Below are 21657 nucleotides of genomic sequence, written 5' to 3'. Positions count from 1 at the left end.
ACTTTAGAAAACAGGAAGTTATTTTCTCATTTTGGCTTTAATTTTTTTGTTTTGTTTTGTTTTTAACCAATTTAAAAAATATGGTGGGAAGTGTGTTGGAAGAGGTAGAGAAAAAGGGGTTTACCACTGATGGATTCAACGTATTTGAAAATGTAGAGGTAACATAAAGGAAAAACTTCAAGAGCAAAAATACATTATAAATAGCTGCCTTTCAGCAAGATGAACAGATGAGAAGTTTTTGTATCAGTTGCTTCGATGAGAGAGAGGTCTTCCTGAAATATATGTGTTTATAGAATCTTCTTTAGGATAATGTTGGCTATCTTGAATGAGTATGAAATTGTACAAAAATGATATTGAGGGCGCCTGGGTGGCTCAGTGGGTTAAGCCGCTGCCTTCGGCTCAGGTCATCGTCTCAGGGTCCTGGGATCGAGTCCCGCATCGGGCTCTCTGCTCAGCAGGGAGCCTGCTTCCCTCTCTTTCTCTCTCTCTGCCTGCCTCTCCATCTACTTGGGATCTCTCTCTATCAAATAAATAAATAAAATCTTTAAAAAAAATGATATTGAAAGAGCCCAGGTACTTTCCCAAAAGTTTATCCATCATTTAGATAGCCAGTTTCTGAATATATTCAATATTAGCTCCCTCACTTGTAAGTCTACTTGGGAGTCTCCCAAAAGCATTAAGTTGCTGTTGTCTTTTGGTGGATTGAAATATTCTGTTTTTATTAAATAGGTGTATTAATTCCCCTCCTTGTCCTTTGAAAGCCTTATTTTCATCAAAATCTGTGAGGTTGGACACTTCTTTGATATTTGGATGATAATACTCTTGTAGTACATCACCTATTTCATACAGAAAATATGAACACAGTGATATTGTGTTGTTGGAGCTCATCAAATAAATTCTTATTTCCTTCCTAGAACATGACATCAGATTCTTCCATAATTTCTTTAAGTTTAGCTTCTGGTAAACCTTGTTCAGCTGGTAGATTATGTGACTTAGTGTTCTATTCTACCATATAAGGATAGTTCTAGTCTCTGCTAAGAAAAAGATCAACTTTAATAACATAATACTTTTCTTTTAGTTGACTATCTTTTTTTTTTTTTTTTACATTTATCGATAAGTAGTTTACAGTTGTTGATGATACTATAACGTGTTGGGCATCTTTTCCCTTTGTATTTCCTGAGTGTGATATCAAAGGTGATTATTACCAGAAGTATGGCAGCTCCTCCTTTGACAAGACCATGGTCACAGACAATTTTTTTTCTACCCTTGTAGGGTTCTTCATGAGAACTGGATGTTTCTAGAGTTTTAGTATCCTTTTCACAAAGATAGCAGACTTTAAGTTAGTTATTTCTTAGCTATTCAATATTCATCTTAATGGTCTTGATCTTCTGTATCCTTCTCTTCAAGGTAAATATGTCTTGGGTCAATACCACCAGTGCCACCAGCACACAAACTCTGGCATTGAGCCCACTGACATAGCCAGCCAGGGCCTTCATTTGTCTCTTAGCCAGGAAAAGAAGAGACTGATTATAGTGGGCAGTGGGGCACACACATGCTTCACAGTGAACCCTTTGAAGACCAACCTCTTTAATGGTTATATATATTGTAAATAACTTTCCCTATTTTATTGTTTGCTTTTCATTCTTTTTTTTAAATTTTATTTATTTATTTTGGTTATTACTATTATTTAAGTCTAAAATGAGTTACTTATAGACAGCATATCGATGGGTCTAGTGTTTTTATCCGTTATGATACCCTATGTCTTTTGATTGGGGCATTTAGTCCATTTACATTCAGGGTAACTGTTGAAAGATAAGAATTTAGTTCCATTGTCTTACTGTAAGATGACTGTTACTGTATATTGTCACTGTTCCTTTCTGGTCTATGTTACTTTTAGGTTCTCTCTTTGCTTAGAGGACCCCTTTCAATATTTTCTGTAGGGATGGTTTGGTGTTTGCAAATTCTTTTGTTGTTGTTTGTCCTGGAAGCTTTTTATGTCTATTTTCAGTGACAGCCTAGCTGGATACAGTATTCTTAGCTGTGTATTTTTCTCATTTAGTGCTCTGAATATATCATGCCAGTCCTTTCTGGCCTGCTAGGTCTCTGTGGCTAGGTCTTCTGCCAGTCTAATATTTATACCATTGTATGTTACAGACCTCTTGTCCTGAGCGCTTTAAGGATTTTCTTTGTCTCTGAGACTTGTAAGTTTTACTCTTAGGTAATGGGGTGTTGACCTATTTTTATTGATTTTGAAGGGGGTTCTCTGTGCCTCCTGGATTTTGATACCTGTTTCCTTCCCCAAATTAGGAAATTTCTCCTCTATAATTTGCCCCAATATACCTTCTGCCCCCCTCTCTCTTTCTTCTTCTTCTGGGATCCCAATTATTCTAATATTGTTTTGTCTTATGGTATCATTTATCTATTGAATTCTCCCCTTGTGATTCAGTAGTTGTTTTTCTCTCTTTTTCTCAGCTTCTTTATTCTCCATGATTTGGTCTTCTATATCATTAATTCTCTCTTCTGTCTCATTTATCATAGCAGTTAGAGTCTCCATTTTTTATTGCACCTCATTAATAGCCTTTTTTATTTCAACTTGGTTAGATATTAGTTCTTTTATTTCTCCGGAAAGGGATTCTCTAGTATCTTCTATGCTTTTCTCAAGCCCAGCTAGTATCTTTATAGTTGTCATTCTGAACTCTAGTTCTGACATCTTACTAATGTCCATATTGATTAGGTCCCTGGCAGTTGGTACTGCCTCTTCTTCCTTTTTTTTTTTTTTTTTGAGGTGAGTTTTTCCATTTTGCCATTTTGTCTTGAGAAGAATAGATGAATGAGAGAGCAAAATGGTAAAAGGTAAAAATGACCCCAGAAAAATATATACTAAACAAATCAGAAGATACCTGAAACCAGGGTGAAAAGAAAGGAAAAAGAAAGAAAGAAAGATTGAATGAATGAATAAATGAATATTATCAAGCTGGTGAATAGAACAGAGCCACACTAGATTTTGGGTGTAGTTTCGTCTGTTAGAAGAAACTAAAAAAAAAAAAAAAAAAAAAAATATATATATATATATATATATATATATATATATATACACACACAAAAAAATAAGGGGAAATACAATGAAGGGATGGAATATGACTATAAAGAAGAAAATTTAAAAATATTTTAAAAAAGGAATTGATGAGAAGTTGGTAGAAAAAAGAAAGAAAAAAAATTTTAAATAAAAGGAGAGAATGTGATCAGGCAGGAGACTAGAACAAAGTCATATGACAAATTTATATTTTGGTCTGTTAAAAGAAACTGTACCCCAAAATTTTAAAGAAAGAAAAAAATATATATATACAAAAAAATAAGGTTAAATACAATGAAGGGATAGAATATAACTGTAAAAATGAAAATTAGAAAGGATTTTTAAAAAGGAACTGAAAAGATGGTGAAAATAAGAAAGAAGGGAGCGCCTGGGTGGCTCAGTGGGTTAAAGCCTCTGCCTTCATCTCAGGTCATGATCCCAGTGTCCTGGGATCAAGCCCCGCATTGGACTCTCTGCTCAGCAGAAAGCCTGCTTACCTTCCTCTCTCTCTGTCTGCCTCTCTGCCTGCTTGTGATCTCTGTCTGTCAAATAAATAAATAAAATCTTAAAAAAAAAAGAAAAGAAGAAAGAAGAAAAATTCAAAAAAAGAAAAAGAAAAAATAATTTTAAAAACTTCAAAAGATTAAAAAATCATAGGAAAAAAGCCATGAATTTTATCTGCTATATTCCCCTAGCACTGGAGATTTGCAGTTCTCATTGATGGGTAAACTTGGTCTTGGCTTGGTGTTCTTGCTGATCTTCAGGGAGAAGGGCCTGTTGCAGTGAGTCTCAGGTGTCTTTGCTCCATGCGGAATTGCACCACCCTTGCCAGAGGCCAGGCTAAGTAATCTACTCAGGTTTGCTCTCCATAGCTTTTGTTCCCTGAACGCTTTCCATACAGCTTTGGAGGATGGGAGTGAAAATGGCGGCCTCCCAATCTCCAGCCCTGGAGGAGTTGGAGGAGCAGAGACCTCGGGGTCTCAGTGTGCCCTCAGAGCAAAGCAATCAATCACTCCTATCTCTCTGGTCTCAGGCTGCTCTGAGCTCACCCGGCCTATGACTGAGCATTCCTATCTCTGGTGCATGGTGCTGGAGTCTCCAAACCCAGTCTATTCCTTCAGCGTACTCCCACGCTGCTCCTCCCGGTGAAGGAAGGGGGTTCTTCCAGGATATGCTACTTGTGGGGTACCTGCTCGAGAAGCAGTGGTCCAAATGTGCCTTGAATCATGGTTTATGGCAACCCTGAGCTGAGAACCTACTCCTCAGCTGCATCTTTGGAGCCTGCCTCCCTGCTCTGATACCTGGGAGCTCTGCCACACTCAGCAACCCCCTCTTTCTGTAACCCTGACGGTCCTGAGACCACACTGTCCCAGTGAAGATTCCACCCCCTGCTGGTGTGATGTCCCTTCACGGAGCAGACATCTAAAAGTTCTGATTTCATTCTCCACTGCTCTCTCACTTGATGGTAAGTGGCTGATGGAGGCTTCCTCCCCTCACAGCCTATCTCCCCAGATACTGCCTCAGATTCACTTCTCTGCACATCCTACCTTTTAGAAAATGTTCATTTTTCTGTTCATAAAATTGCTGCTATTCTTTTCTTCAATCTCCTGTTGAGTTTGTAGGTGTTCAGAATGGTTTGATAACTACCTAGCTGAATTCCTGGGAACAGACAAAATTTAGGTCCCCTATTCCTCTGACATCTTGCCTGTACTCTTGCTTTTCATTCTTAATGTTGAGTTTAAAGTCTGAGTTTTACTGTGATTTATTAATCTCATTAAATTTTACATTATTTGCTTCTTATTTAAGAAACAAGGTTATAGAGAAAATATTTGATATTGTCCTTGGCAAATTTTATAACTTGGTATTTTATATCAAGTATTTAATTGCAATTCATTTTTGTGTTGGTGTATAGGAAAGGAATATAACTTCAAGTTTTTTTCTGTTTGGTTAAACAATTGACCTTGTGTTGTATTGATTAGGTTACCTTTTCTCCTGACCCGTAATGTCTGCTTTGTCATAAATTCTTTTTCCATATAGTCATGGATTTATTACTAGGCCCTTTATTCTTCCTTTGGACTATTAGTCTGTGCCTGCACTAATATCATACTGTCTTGATTTCCACTGGTTATAGTAAGTCTTGATATCTGGTAGAGAATCTCCCAACCCCTCCCCACACCTTGTTCTTCAGAAGTATCTTGGCTTTTATTGTCCCTCCTTTCTTTCCTGTAAATTCTGTAATCAGCTTGTTGAGTTATTGTTAGAATTGTGCTGAAGTTAAAGATCAATTTGGAGAGAATTATAACATACTTTATGATATTTAGTCTTCTTAACTGATAATATGACAGATCTTCCTAGTCACTATTCTTTAATGTCTTTCAGTGAAATTTTTAAGCTTTCTCTATAGAAGGCATAACATTTTTTACTTTATTGTAGATATTAAAAAATGTCTTTTACTATTTTAAATTGTGTGTTTTAAAAATTTACTTTTTAGCCAATTGTTGTGGATATCTAGAAATGTAATTCACTTTTGTATATTGATTTTGATTCAACATCTCTCTTACTAAATTAAATTCCTACTTAAAATTATTTTTGGCAACATGACATAAATAACTAAAATATGAATTTTAAGGGAAAGAAAAGTAGTATTTATTAAGTTTCTACTATATGGCAAATAGTTGACACAGGTTATTTCACTTTATCTGCACAACTATTTTATTGCTTATTTCCTCAACAAACATGTATTAGGTAATCCCTGTGTTAAGGTTTTTTTTTTTCTTTGAGATTTTCTGCATAAGCAATCATAGCATATACAAATGATGAACATTTTTGTTTCTTTTCAATCCTTTACCTTTTATTTTTTTCTCTTGCTTTACTGTGTAAGGACTTCTAGTACAACGTAGAATAGGGTTGATGAAAACAGACATCCTTATCTTGAACTTGACCTTATAGAGGATGCTTTCAAAGTCTCTTTGTTAGGTATAAAGTTTCTCTGGGTCTTCTGAAATGCCCTTAATTGGGTTAAGAAAGTGACTTCCATTCCCAGTTTGCTAAGAAGGTTGTCTCTCTTCTTTTAAATCACAAATGAATATAGAAGGTTACCCCCCCCTTTTCTTGGCTTCATTTAGATTTGATTTTTTTTACCTTAAATTATTAATATACTGAATTACTTTAATTGAACTTCTCATGATAAACTAACCTAAAATTCCTAGTAAAAACCAATTTGTTCTTAATAAGTTATCCTGTTTATACATTGTCTGATTTGTTTTATAAAAATGTTTATTTTCAGAGTTTTTACATCTGTATTCACTCATAAGTGAGATTGGCCTATATTTTTCTTTTCTTATAATATCCCTGTCTGGTTCTGAAATGTGTTATATTACAAATAACTCTTTTTCCATTGTATGGAATAGTTTGTGTAAGATTAGAATTTCCTAATGCTTTTTTGGTATAGTAGAATTTATGGTAGAATTTCCTGGAAATTCATCTGAATCCTGTGTATGTGTGGGTTTGTGTGTGTGTGCGTGTGCACACATGCCTGCACACACACCTAATGAGACTATTTTAAACTACTGATTCAATTTCTTAAAAGCTTTAAAGAGTTGGTTTTGTTAACATGTATGGATCTGTTTATTTCTTCTAAGTTGTCAAATTTATAGACCCAGAGTTGTTCAAAACATTTTATCTGTTTAATCTCTATAGCAACTATAGTTTTACCCCCTTTTTATTTAAAAATTTTAATGCCTTTCTGGGGCATCTGGGGGGCTAGGTTGGTTAAGCATCTGCCTTCTGCTCGGGTCGTGATTCCAGCTAAGGTCCAGGGATCGAGCCCTGCATCAGACTCCTTTCTCAGCGGGGAGACTGATTCTCCCTCTCCTTCTGTCTGCTGCTCCCCCTGCTTGTGCTTTCTTTCTCTTTCTCTGTCAAATAAATTAATAAAATCTTTAAAAAAATTTTAATACCTTTTTTTCCTTTTGATTATATTCTGTAGATTGGTATATTTTATTACTTTTTGGACCTTTATTGACCCTCTTCATTATATGTTCATTTTCTTTTTCATTGACTTCAGCTCTTATTTTTATCATCTTTTCTCGTCTTTTTGAGTTTTGTTTGCTATTCTTTTTTTCTAATTCCTTGTGGCTGGATATTCACTTCACTAAGTTGAACTTTTCTTTCTTTTCTAATGTAAGCATTTAAGACTAAAACTTTAAGAATCTTTATAACTTGGGGCGCCTGGGTGGCTCAGTGGGTTGGACCTCTGCCTCAGGCTCAGGTCATGGTCTCGGGGTCCTGGGGTCAGGCCCTGCATCGGGCTCTCTGCTTGGTGGAGAGCCTGCTTCCCCCTCTCTCTCTGCCTGCCTCTGTGCCTACTTGTGATGTTTCTCTCTCTCTCTGTCAAATAAATAAATAAAATTTAAAAAAAGAATCTTTATAACTCTGTTATACAAAACTGTCCTTGTTTTGATACATAATACTTATAACAGCACCCTGTTATTTTTCTAAATATTTTCTAAAAGTTTATGATTCCATTTTGGTTTTTCTGAATGATAAGCTGTTCAGCAATGTATATTAAATTTTCAAATATATTTTTTCTTTATTTTATTTTTCTAACTAAAGTCCATTGTAGTTAAATGATATATTCTGTATGATACAGTTGTTTGACATGATGGTTTCAAATCGGCCAGCTTGCTGATCTAGCTTGTAGTCAGTTTTCCTAACTGTTTGATGTCCGCATGACCAATAGTATGAAGTGTCCTGTGTTTGGGTGAAGGGTATAGCCAGATGTATCAAATGTTCTTGTATATGTGCATGTTGGTGGGAAGGCTATGATGGGGGAAACATGCTCATAAGGTGTTCTTTCTTTTTAAGTAAACAGAGGGATTGAGACACTACTAAGTTTTAAAGTTGAACTTCCCATTGATATTAGAAACCTGTTACTGCTTCGTCCATGGGAGCATGAAAGGGTCTTATAGATTTGGCAGCCCAGGGTTTTTGTGGATTTTGCTTCTGTTGTTCCATCCTATGCATACCCTAAATCAGGGAAGAATGGTAGGTGGTTAAACTGCTCATTTTATTAAAGTGAATTGAGATTTATGGAATGGTTATAGAGTGGTTCCTGACCTTGTCTAATCTTTCTAACACGCCAAACCCAGACTGGAAAACTGTGATGGTTGGCTCTGCCAAGGACTTGATCTATTTTGTAAAAAGGCCATTACGGTGTTCTGCCAGCCAGTCAAGGAAATATCTGGAACAAGGCAGCAGGCAGGGAGACCAGTTTCAGGAGGGGCTAACTCATCCTATCCAAGGTGGAATAATTTAGACAAGCCTGCCAAAAATCAGTGTGACTCGGTTCTCCAGGATATCTGTCTAGACGGCTCCTACTTACAAGAATTTCTTAGAAAGCATCTTGATGCTTTATCCTGGAAAAAGTGTTGAGTCCACTCCTGTGTCTGTCCAGATTTTTTTTTCCAATTTATTTATTTTCAGAAAAACAGTATTCATTATTTTTTTCACCACACCCAGTGCTCCATGCAAGCTGTGCCCTCTATAATACCCACCACCTGGTACCCCAACCTCCCACCCCCCCACCACTTCAAACCCCTCAGATTGTTTTTCAGAGTCCATAGTCTCTCCTGGTTCATCTCCTCTTCCAATTTACCCCAAAGCAGAAATAGACCCTCAACTCTATGGTCAACTAATCTTCGACAAAGCAGGAAAGAATGTCCAATGGAAAAAAGACAGCCTCTTCAATAAATGGTGTTGGGAAAATTGGACAGCCACGTGCAGAAAAATGAAATTGGACCATTTCCTTACACCACACACAAAAATAGATTCAAAATGGATTAAGGACCTCAATGTGAGAAAGGAATCCATCAAAATCCTTGAGGAGAACACAGGCAGCAACCTCTTCGACCTCAGCCGCAGCAACATCTTCCTAGGAACATCGCCAAAGGCAAGGGAAGCAAGGGCAAAAATGAACTTTTGGGATTTCATCAAAATCAAAAGCTTTTTCACAGCAAAGGAAACAGTTAACAAAACCAAAAGACAACTGACAGAATGGGAGAAGATATTTGTCCAGATTATTTATGAATGATTTGTGTTGGTGGAAACAAACCTCTGATAGACCCAACCACATATCAGCACCTTCAGTTTGATACATGGCTCTTTGTCTCATATTAGAGGGCTAGAGATTCATGCCCTACTGTTTTGTGGTGCACATGACCATATAACTTCTGGGGCATGTCCAAGAACTCTCAGCACTGCTGTTTACTTGCAGCCAAGCTGGGATGAGCGCCAGGGAAATGGAGAGCCTGGTACAGGACAGGAAAAGAGGATTTCAGGGGCATGGTGACTTATAGAGGGAATGCAGTGAATATGGAACCAACCAGCCCTAGGGAAGTAGTGACATGCGACTTCCAAGTCTTCTTCCCAGTGAAAGAACCTGATCTTTTCTAATGTGAACTTTGAGTGGTTGAACACTCTTGTAGCTGCGAGATTTGTTCTTAATCACTTTCTTTCAAACTTATCATCTACTGGTTTAATAGTTTGTTGAGAATTTTGTTTTGTGAACCAGTGTCAAGCTGCTAACTTTTAGTTTCTAATATTTATCATTTTGGAAAATCAGGATGTCTTCTAGCATTATATACACTGTGCCACATATGATGTAGTGATGTTTAGCAATTAAATGTGGAGAAGGTCAGATTCTTAGAGTTGAAAGATCCATCTATATGAGAAAGTTGCCCAACTATAGTATCTTGGCAATCCTTTTGTCCTTTGTTCTCTGTGATTTTCAGAAAATATCAAATTCTTTTGACAGTCTGTGTAGCAGTTCAATTAGACTGAATTTTTGTGGTAAAAAATTTCATAGTCAGGACAATGATAGCTTAAAAAATAGCAGGGCTATTTAGACTGGTGCTATATCTTGCTGAAAGTGTAGAGAGCACTAGGGCGCCTGGGTGGGAAAGGTCAGGCCCTGACTGATACAGTTGCTAACGAATTAGTTATATTTTGAGGCCACTTTTCAGGTTATCTCAATGGCCCACAGTTTGAAAAATACAAGGAGGTGTTTTGTTTTTTTTTTTAAGATTTTATTTATTTATTTGACAGAGAGAGATCACAAGTAGGCAGAGAAGCAGGCAGAGAGAGAAAGGAGGAAGCAGGCTCCCCGCTGAGCAGAAAGGCCTATGCGGGGCTCAATCCAATGACCCTAGGATCATGACCTGAGCCGAAAGCAGAGGCTTTAACCCACTGAGCCACCCAGGCACCCCGAAAAGTACAAGGAGGTTTCTGCTGGAGGTGGTCTTTGTTAGTTTTATTTATTTATTTATTTATTTATTTATTTGAAGAGAGAGAGAGAGCGAGCAAGTGAGCACAAGTAGGGTAAGAGGCAGAGGGAGAGGAAGAAGTAGTCTCCCCACTGAACAGGGCTGGATTCCAGGACCCTGAGATTATGACCTGAGCCAAAGACAGAAGTTTAACAGATGCCACCCAAGTACTCCCCTTTGTTAGGTTTTAATAAATGATGAGATCAAGTTTCTAGTGTATCACTGTTCTATTCATACTCCCAACCCAGATCTGGTTTTTCATGCATCACTGTCTTGTCCTTGGCTTTCCCTGTATTCCTGGTTCCTGACTGTTTGGTGCCTGCACCACAACTCCACGCTGATCAAACCTCTTCATATTTGTAGACTTCTTGACCTTCCTGGTTCTACCTTATAGCCTCACCTCCATGATTCACTGCAGTTCTTGGATGTCTGCTCTGTAATAGGAAGGAAGGTGCCTCTGGCTGACTCTTTGCATAGCTTTCTCTTCAGGTACTGGCCTTTTCTCAGACATTTTAATTACACACAGTAAAACTTATAGACCATGGAGTTGTATTTTAATTCTACATACAATATATCTATAGACTTACAGTATATTTGTAATAAAGATCTATGCTCTCTATTAAAGAAGTTTAATAATTCATCACTTTCTTTTGTACCACCTCAACTGCAGTTTTGGTTTCAACTGTGTTGTAGCTTTTCCATTGTCTTGTGTCTTTTGCCTTGAGATATATTTGTATTTGTCATAAGAAAGATAAACAAAAATAGCCATGATGACTATAGTAAGGGCCAAAGAAAAGTGCCAACTAAGAAGGGAAGAATGAAGAAAGAACACCAGCAAACCAAGTTGACTTTAGCAACATAACTAAAACGGATAACCATGCAAGCAACTAGGTAATGACAATGACACCGAATAACGAGTTCAAATGACAATAACAGTGGTTTTGAAACTTCATATTAAATTCTTTTATGGCATAGGTTAACTGCTTATTCAGTTTGGAAGATTTAAATGAAAGTATGCTCATTAAACATTTACCAAAAAGGGCTGACCTCTATGTATTTGCAAACTGCTCCACCACCCACCATACCACTTAAGGTCCATTAAAATAAAGAAGCCTCTAAAACATATGTATTTTTGGGTAATATTTTGTACTATTCAAATCTAAAGAATTTTTATGAAAGAATTCAGAGAGACAAGATTTTTACTTACTGGAGGGCAATGACATTCTCTGAATATATGTTAAGAACAACAATGAAAATTTTGTACTTTTCTCAGCAAGCATTGACTTAGGAGGCCCAAAGAATTAACTATCTAGTTATTATGTCTTTGTTTTTATGCATTAAAATCTCAAGCCTTACCTCAACTCAGAACAATTAGTTATCCTTGGTATGGAGAAAAGCAGGATAGTACTTTTGTAATCTTTAAAGACAAATCAAAATTTTCAAGAGCTTAGCCTTTTAAGAATTTTCTGGAGAATAAGTCATGTTTATGATAAATCATAAATGTAAAGGAGATGCTTTTATTAATGAGGATCAAATGAGTGTTACTAATTGATATACCAATAAAAGCAATTTCTGTATAAGCCTCAGACAGTTTGGCAGTCTATCAGTTTGAGTTTCAAGGTTTATTCCTTTTACAGTTCATATTTCCATTAGCTTCTCTACACAATTCCATCTGGCAGTTTAAAAAGATGTAGATAAAACATGGGACTGAACTTGATATCCAAACCTTTCTTTGCAGGGGTGAAATAGTAGGGTGCTGGAGAAGGTGTGCAGGCCTGGTAGGTTCAGCCTTGGGGGAAAGTGGATGGAAAACATAATGAAACAGAACAAAGTGAACACATACACTTGTCCTGAAAGCTCTAAAGCAGAGGTTTATAATCTATTCCCCTCAGAGCCCTGGAGGCCTTGGACTTAATAAGGGACCTCTAATTCAGTGGTTCTTAACCAAGTCAGATCTCCTATCCACCTCTCGTCCCACCTATATGATTTAACTGGTCGGGGTGGGGCTAGGACCACTATCCTAAAGCTAAATGTCCACTAAAGCTCCTCACATGAGTCCAATGTTCCCAAGGATTGCCAACCACTGTTCTATTCCTATGAATGTATAAGTGTCTGAAGAAAGAAGAAATACTATCTATACACAAATATCTTTTATCACCTTTTCTCTATAATTTATGGAAACAATGACTCAGATACAAATTCATTAAACACACCACAGAATTAATAGGCCTTTTTGCATTTACATGTTTCCTCATATGTATGTTCTAAAAACAAGATTACCATCATGTCGACATTCTCAGATTTGAAAAGTCTGATCATTTTGGTTATGAAGAACCCAAATTAGGGTTGATATTGTTAAAACAATCATCTTTATGGGTTAAATGGTGCTCAAGACCAGTTCTTGGCTTAATCATGAGCACTGGAAAATTTTACTATAAAGTGTTGGGGAGTTAAGCTTTAAATACAGAGAGGATGAAAGAGATCTTATGTGATCCATGCTTCATGAATCTGAGACCTGGATAAAATTCTTAGCTCTGGCTCCTGCCTTGGGGAGCCTTGGGAGGTTTCTCAGAGAAGATGAAAAGAAGGGATGGACTCCCTTTTGCTTTGATGCTCCTGTGTGTCTCTAAATTGTGTCTCTTTGGAGCTGGCTGGGATTCTTGAGTGCAGCAAACATAGCTCTTTTCTTAAGGACCTGAAAACTCAGACTACAGAAGTTCATTCTTTCTAAACCCTCAGTGGATCTTATAGGTAAGACCAATTTTCTGGGTGTGCTATGTAGCATCACATTTGACTGAGGAACTTGCAGAATAGGCTGCAGATCCTGAGGAAGAAGTGTACCAAACTACTGTTCTCTATATAGCGGGCAGAGTTCAGTTCCATTGCTAAAAAGTAAAAATTGTTCTTGGCCTTATTACTTTTCTTTTAAATATTAAAACTCATAGCATCATATGCAAAAATAGGTCTGCACAAAAGGCTGAGAAAATCTCTGCACTACTTTTTATAAGAACAGTTATACTTAAAATATTTGAGATAGGAAAAATATTATGACATAAAAATACTTAAAGCAAGAAGAGTCTACCACAATCATGAGAAACTCATTCCAGATTTTAACAACCTTATTAAAGAAGCCCTTACTTTAACTTATTAGAAACCTCACCTGTCATAGATCATTTCTTGTTCTTTTGTCCTAAGGGAGATGAGTAAAAATTGGACATTATTCTCCATGTGATATTTCATTATAGACCTAGAGGCATCTGTTAGTTTACTATTCACATTGCTATTTTCAGCAATAAATAGGCCAGTGTTTCTACCTTATTGGTCCTGTTTCCTCCTTACTTGGCCTTCTTTGCTATTGAGTGGGATGAACTTCTGAAGACCTCAGGTTAAAAGTTACTGATCTCGGGACACGTGGGTGGCTCAGTTGGTTAAGCAGCTGCCTTCGGCTCAGGTCATGGTCCCAGCATCCTGGGATCGAGTCCCACATTGGGCTCCTTGCTCGGCGGGGAGCCTGCTTCTCCCTCTGCCTCTGCCTGCCATTCTGTCTGCCTGTGATCGCTCTCTCTTCCTCTCTCTCTCTGACAAATAAATAAAATCTTAAAAAAAAAAGTTATTGATCTCTTACCTAAACTATCTCTACTTTCCATTCTAAATACTTTTCCTGAAATTTAAAAAGAAAAAAATATATATATTATTTATCTCTCAAACTACTTTGGGGGAAATACCACCGTATGGATGACCTATACTCAACCAAACCTCAAAATGTATACAAGGGAACTCCTATTCCCACCTCTGAATTTGTCCTTTCCTGTGTTTCTCACTCAGTGAGTCACTCTGCCATTTTCCCAGGTACCTGTACCTAACATATGGAGTCATTTTTTATACCTTTGCAACCTTTCATCAAATTAATCAGCAAGTCCTACTGATTCTACCACGTGAATATCTTTCAACTCAGTCCATTCCCATCACCCCCACCATCATTAACCACCATCACAGTCCAGAGATGATTTGTCTCTCACCTAGATCTATTGCTTCTAATCCATTCTTCACATGTAAGCCAGAGTGGTATTTCTAAAATGAAGAATCAGTTTTATCATTCCCATCCACTTTCTTAAAACCCTCCAGGGCCCTCCTCTTCCTGTGATAAATTATAATTCTAAACCAGGTCACTAGGCACCCCTTCATGAGTCTCCAGCCAGCTTTTCCTGTCCCATCTCAGACTCTTCATTTGAGAGCTATCTTCAACTTCTTCCAATTCCTCAAACTTAACAGTTTTCTACTGCTTTGCATTTTGGGTACTATTTTCTCTTTCTGAGACACTGATTCTTTGTGTCAGCTTAAACATTTCACTTTCTTTGGAGGATTTTTTCTGACCTTACACTAAATGTGGCCTCCAGCTACATCTTCCAAAATGTCCTATGTTTCCCTTACTACTACACTCATCTGTGGTCATTGGTTGGCAAGAGAAATCTATTTTTTTTTTGCTGTCTTCTGTTTTTAAACTCTCCTTCCCTATATCACATCAAAGTATTATGTTTCTTTAATTATTTCCCTAGTTTTCTTCTTCTCCTACAATTAATTTATACCTCAGTTTTATGCTCAACTTTCTTAATTTTCTTAAAATTAGGAAATTAGTCTAGAGATGAATATACATTAAGAAAGTGTACAATTATATCAGCTCTTCTCACCTCCCATTAGATGGCTTCTATCAAGTTTTTGAGTTAATTTGTGAGACTCATCCCAGAAATAGTGTAATGAAGACTTGGACAAAGCATATTTTAAGATGAATTACTTTTTTTTAAACACTAAAACCTAATGAGATAAATCTTTCAGCACAGATTTTAAATTGGAAGATTAACACCACGTATGTCAACATAACTATTTTTTCTCCTTGTGTTAGAAGTTTATCAGATGGATACAGAGAATTGGAGAGGAGATAGGAGGGTTATTAATATTTTTGTGCCCCCAGTCATGCTGAAGCATCTCCATGTCTATTTTTCTCATGGGGCTTTGGATAGTTTGACAACGAATACCCCACAGTCTTTGTGGCTAGTCTATGCAGAGTTGGACTTGGGTGGATGAGGCCCTTCTCCAGAGAACAGATGGGCCATGTCTACTCCAGAGTGGGTTTTTAAGTCCAGTCTAACACAGTCCATCCCATCTGATATGCAACCACTAGAATATGTGGTGCTCTCCTCAGTTCTTCCTATCTTAGGCCACTCCCTTTCAGTGAATTTTATTGATCTCACTAGTAACTAATCCCCTTATGATTGAGGACAGTTGTTCTCATATGAGAATCACCTATAAACATTTAAAAAATGTCAATGCCTAATTTCATTGATTCAGTTTAGGATGGAGCCCAGGCTCTAGTCTTTTGAAAATCTTCTCAGGTAATTCTCACACGCAGCTTGTGATTGAGGTCACAAGATGCACATCACCTTGCTTAATAAGCTGATTCATCAACCTTCTTGAGTTGCTTTATGTAGACTTTCACCTTAATCTGCATCTCCTCCATTCCAGTAAATGGCACTTTCATCCATAGTTTCTCAATTTTTTTGTTTAAATTTTTTAATTTAAATTGTAGTTAGTTGACATATAGTATATAGTGTATAGGAGTATTCTACTCCTGAATATTAGTCTCAGGAGTAGAATTTAGTGATTCGTCACTTGCATATAACACCCAGTGTTCATCACAAGTGCCTTCATTATTACCCATCACTCATTTAGCCCACCCTCCACCCATCCCTCCAACAACCCTCAGGTTGTTCTCTATAGTTAAGGGTCTGTTTTACGGTTTGTCTCTCTCTTTTTTCCCCGTTAATCTGTTTCATTTCTTAAATTCTTAAATTTCTTAAATTTCATTTCTTACATGAGTCACATAGTTTCTCAAATTAAAATGAGAGATATACTCTTCTTTTTCTAGCCCTCCCAATCTCAACTAACCCATCAGGAAGTTCTGTAGATACAACTTCCAACCTATCTGTCTTACCTTCATTGCCTTTCTCTTAATTCAGACCATCCTCTTGCCTTGTCTGGACCACTGAAGTTTCCTAAATGGTTTCTCATATTCCAAGCCTGTATTATCTTCCACAAAGTTCTTAATTTTTTAAACATGGTTTTAAACTTTTTGTTATAAAATTTTGAAGCATTTAGATGGAAATAGGCCCTCTAGGTTTATAAAATCTTCACATTGTATTATATTTGCTTCACGATTGTTTTTTTTTTCTAAAGAAAGAAAATTGTTGGTAGAGTTAAAACCTCTTCTGTACCCCTCTCTGACGCTATTTCCCCTTCCTTCCCAGAGGTAACCACTTAAATAAATTTAGAGTTTATTATTCTCATTTATGCTTTATACTTTTGGTACATATTTGAACCCATACTTGTGTTTAGGATTGTTTTTAAATATTAGTGTTATTATATGGATGGTATCAGATTATAGGTTGCTTGTCGGGAGCCACGCTGGCAGATTAAGAGCAAAATGGCGCATGCGCTTTTGAGGAACAAGATGTGATTGGCTGACAGCTTATGTAAGAGGTGAATGAACACTGCGGGACCCTTAGGTGGTGGAAGGGAATGATCATGCGCGCGCTGCATGATAGGGCTGCTCATTGGCTATTACAAACCGTATATATGTGCATGAACTTCCGTGTAGGGGAGGAGCGCGCGGGGCCCCGGGAGCGGTGGACCAGCACGGGTTCCCGGCGCTGCGGCGTGGTGCGCCCGGCGGAGACCCCCGGGGCCCTGGACGGGGCTGCTTCCAGCGGGGCGTCCCAGGGACAGGGCTGCCCCCAGATCGCGGCGCAGGAGAGCGCAATAAAGAAGCTTGCCACCCTGTGTGCCCCCCGGGTCGTTCTTGATGGTGAGAGCGACAGTTGCTTATTTTATTTAACATGTTTTTGATATTTGTTCATGTTAATATAAGTAGCTTTAGTTTACTCATTAAAATTGTTGCATAGTATGATATCAGAACAAGAGATCATAATTTATTTTTCTGTTGACCAAAATTGAAATAAATGGTTTTTCACTTTTTCTTTTCGTAATTGATGTTGCAATCAACATTTATGTATTTCTTTTCTGTACATGTGCAAAAGTATTCTAAATATACACTAAGGAATGAAATGTGGAGCCTTAGGTCCTTTCCAACTTTTCTATATTTTGCATAATTGCAGTACAAACTTAAAAAAAATTCCTATGACTAAAAAAAACCTACTGTGGAGTACCTATGATATGCCAGTAGGAAGCCGGAAACGAAATAAAATCTCTGCTGTTTTAGATCTTACATACTAACAGAGGGAGAACAAGTAAACTAATAAGTGATTTCAGGGAATGCTAATTGCTGGATAATGAGTCATATCATCTTCTGCTTCAAGATCTTCAATGATGTTCCACTGTACTTAGGGTTAATGTTATAACTCCTTTCCAAACCTGTAAGGCTTGCTACCATCTGGCCCCTGTCTCCCTCCTTTCTCCCTTTGACTCCCTGTGCTTTTGCCACACTGACATTGGAGTTTGGGGAACTTACTAAGTTTTTTCCTTCTTCGGGACTTTCATGTGTATTGTTCTAACTTCCTGGAAACTTCTTCTCAACTTTCTTTGGTTAATCCCTACTCATGATGCAAGCTATAGCTTACTTATCCTGTTTTCAGATAGACCATAGACAAAGGTACCTCCTATTAAGTCTCTCTCATAACACCCTTCTCTTTTCCTAGTATCACTTACTACAACACATGATTATACATTTATATGTCATCTGCCTCAACTACTAGATTGCAGGTTCTGTGAAGGCAGGGATGATGCCTCTCTTGCTTCCTGCTGTATCTCCTAGCTCACAGCTTGGTGCATAATTGTTCCTCGGTGAATTTTAAAAAAATTAATACAAATTAGTGCTTTTCTGAAAATTTGTTTGCAGGCTCATTTTGAGCAGAAGATTTGGTTAATCTGGGTTTTTATTTCCCTCTCTCCTTCAGGGCTCTTCCCTCCCCTAACTAAGGTTAGGGTAGCTTGGATGAGTCCCCAGACCAAAACCAGGTCTTAGTATGGAGTTAAGGGCTCCTGTCCTTGTGATACTGAAGATAGCAAAGATGATAAATAGAGAGATAACTCATCAGGAGGCCTACAGTGTTTGGTTTTGAGGCTGTCACCCTGTCCACAGTCAGCCTCCCTCGACTCTTTGATGAAATTCATAGCTCTAGATGGTAGTAGACAATGGGCCTTCGTTGTTTTTTAAGTATCTTTTCAGAAAGAATATTGAAGTCTTTGGGAGAAGCTTCACTCCACTCAGTCCCTCGCTTGAAGCAGTGAGCCAGAATCTAGTTAATCATCTTCCTTGGAGCATTTTTAGTCCCTGTTAGCTTTTCTTTTCTTTTCTTTTTTAAGATATGATTTATTTACTTGAATCAGAGTGAGAGAGAGCACAAGTTGGCAAGGAAGTAGACAGAGGGAGAGGGAGAAGCAGGGTCCCTGCTGGGCAAAGAGCCTCTGTTACCTTTTTCAAGAGCCAGTCTCTTTTCTCTCTCTTTCTCTCTCCTTTCTTCCTCCCTCCTTTCTTTCTCTTTCTTACCATATGAAAGTATTATGACATTTCACACCAAAATACTATAACATGTATATCCTAAAAAAAGAACACTCTCCTACTTAATTACAATACCACTATCACACCTATGAAAGTTTATGTTGATAGAACAATACTACCGAATATAATGTCCTTGTTCAACTTTCTCTATTTGTCACCCCTCCACACCCAGAAATTCCACAATAATTTTCAATGAAGGATCACACATTTTATTTAGATTTCAGGTCTCTTAAGTCTTCTCTAAACCAGCACAGCTCCCATGGCCCTATTTTATTTTTATATTAGAAATTATTGTCTTTCACGATATTGATCTTTTTAAAAAGATTTTATTTATTCGTTTGAGAGAGAGAGAGGCAGAGAGAGCACAAGCAGGGGGAGAGGCAGAGGGAGAGGGAGAAGCAGACTCTCCACTGAGCTGGGAGCCCAGTGTGGGACTGGATCCCAGGAGACTGGAGATCGTGACCTGAGCCAAAAGCAGATACTTAACCATCTGAGCCACTTAGGCATCCCCAATACTGATATTTTTGAAGAGTTCAAGTCAGGCTTCTGATAGAATGACCAATAATCTGCATTTTTCTTAGTTTTCTTTTCCTGAATGGTCAGATTCATGTTACACATTTGACAAGAACACTCCATGTTTTTGATGATGTCCTCATCACATTGCATTCCATCAGGAGGCATATGATAATATTATTTTGGCTCATTAGTGGTAATGTTAAGTTTGATTACTTGTTTAACGTTGTGTCTACCCTGTGTCTTTACTATAAAGACATCATTTTCTCTTTGAATTTAAGAGGGAGTCATTGGAGTGGTACCCTGAGACTTTGTGAATATTCTGTTTAACAATATTTTCACATAACCACCATATAACCACATTTCACACAGTGGTATTAGCATCCATTGGTGATCCTTGCTTGTGTATATTATTATATTGGTAGTTGTGAAATAAATAATATATAATTTACCATTCCTTCTACATTTTTAAAGCTGACATTCTATAAAGAAGACTTTTCTCTCCTCCCTCTTATGACACTGTTTTTTTGTTTTTGTTTTTTTAATAGTATCATTGTGAGCTCATAGGTTCTTTTCTCATAGGACATTTTGACCAGAAGTAAAGTGGTGCTTTTCTGCATATTTTTTCATAGTAATTAATATGAATTCATGGTCTTTTTCTTTTATGATACTTCATAATCAGTTGTCTATGTGAAATAACAGATTTGAGTAAATAGCATAGAGTGGAGTTCCACTAAAAACACTTGCCCCGAGGGGGGCACCAGGGTGGCTCAGTTGGGTAAGCAACCAACTCTTGATTTTGTCTCAGGTCATGATCTCAGAGTCCTGAGATCGAGACCCGTGTTGTGCTCTGTGATGGTCCCCATGATGTGCATGGAGCCTACTTAAGATTTTCTCTCTCTCCCTCTGCCTCTCCCCCTGCTCTCAAGTGTGTGTACCCTCTCTCTCAAAAAAAAAAAAAACCCAAAAAACAAACACTTGCCTCTTCTCTAACTTTGAGGGTTTAAAGTTTTTTTCATCATTGACCATGTTTAACAACTATGGTAGTGATTTATTTTCATTTATGTTCCTTTGGTGACTTCAACATGAAATCAAATCTGGTATTATTATTATGAGATTATAAGAATATATAAGAAGATATAAGAATTCTTTGGGTAAAATTCCTGGTGATAAAACATCATACACAGAAATACACTTCTCTCTCCTTCTGCCTGACAACAACACACATGCATTTAATGCACTCTCTGTCTTATTTTTAGGATCGAAGATTCAATGATGAAATTGACAAGCTAACTGGATATAAGACAAAGTCACTATTGTGCATGCCTATCCGAAGCAGTGATGGTGAGATTATTGGTGTGGCCCAAGCAATAAACAAGATTCCTGAAGGTGCTCCATTTACTGAAGATGATGAAAAAGTAAGTTTTCATGCCTTTTGTGACTTGTATGCTCCTTGATAACTGATTGCTCTTTTCCCTGAAAAGGACAAAACTTGTGTGAATCGTTGTTAGATTAACCTATTCATGGATCAAAAAGCTTTTCTCATGTTACACAAAATGTAATAGAAATTTTGGATATTTCATAGAATGTGGTAAAATTGAAAATAATTACTTCATCTTTTTCTTAGTTTACTTTTCATTGCAAGCCTCAATAGTATTCTTTCCTAGGTCTTTATCTTCCTTATAAGCAAGCTTTTTAATTGAGGATCACACCACCACCACACATGGCCCCAGGGAAGATAGGGAATTAGGAAGATGATTGTGTTTCAGAAACTCAACACTTGCTCTTGTGTTTTCATAACTACTATGAAGAATTGTTTTCTCAGTTCTTTATAAAAATCTCAATAAAATGAATGTTATTTAATCATTATTCTAAATTACTAATTAAAAAAACATTATTTTTTGTCCCCAAAGAACAGTTGACTTTAGTAGAAGTGATGTATTTTTGTTCTGAAATTTTAAGTTCTTTCACCACAGTTTATTCACCAGCTCATATTAAAAGAGAGACTCTTCAAAAAGCTGGGGTTCTTTCTGGCTTTGAAGCTCTTACCTTCATATTTCATAAAATCTGGTAGGATATTTATGAAATTTGTGTAAAAGCAAATCTCAAATTAGTTTGTTTGATGACTTCCATATACCTATTTGATTAAAAAAGACACTTTATAATGTAACCTTCTG

At 37.2% G+C, this 21657-nt stretch overlaps 1 protein-coding gene and 1 pseudogene across 1 annotated transcript in view; one reads left to right on the top strand and one right to left on the bottom strand.

The window, feature by feature from the left end:
- Positions 1–21657, top strand: part of PDE11A (phosphodiesterase 11A) — a 390916-nt gene that overhangs the window by 37268 nt on the left and 331991 nt on the right. Inside the window, exon 2 of the mRNA XM_044242405.1 lies at positions 20740–20898. Coding sequence (XP_044098340.1) covers positions 20740–20898 — 159 coding nt within the window. The remainder of the gene's footprint in view (positions 1–20739; positions 20899–21657) is intronic.
- Positions 288–9417, bottom strand: LOC122902080 (annotated as a pseudogene).

The sequence above is a fragment of the Neovison vison genome, chromosome 3, assembly GCF_020171115.1.
Source record: "Neovison vison isolate M4711 chromosome 3, ASM_NN_V1, whole genome shotgun sequence".
NCBI classification, from domain to species: Eukaryota; Metazoa; Chordata; class Mammalia; order Carnivora; family Mustelidae; genus Neogale; species Neogale vison.
This window is presented reverse-complemented; position numbering and strand designations above follow the sequence as displayed.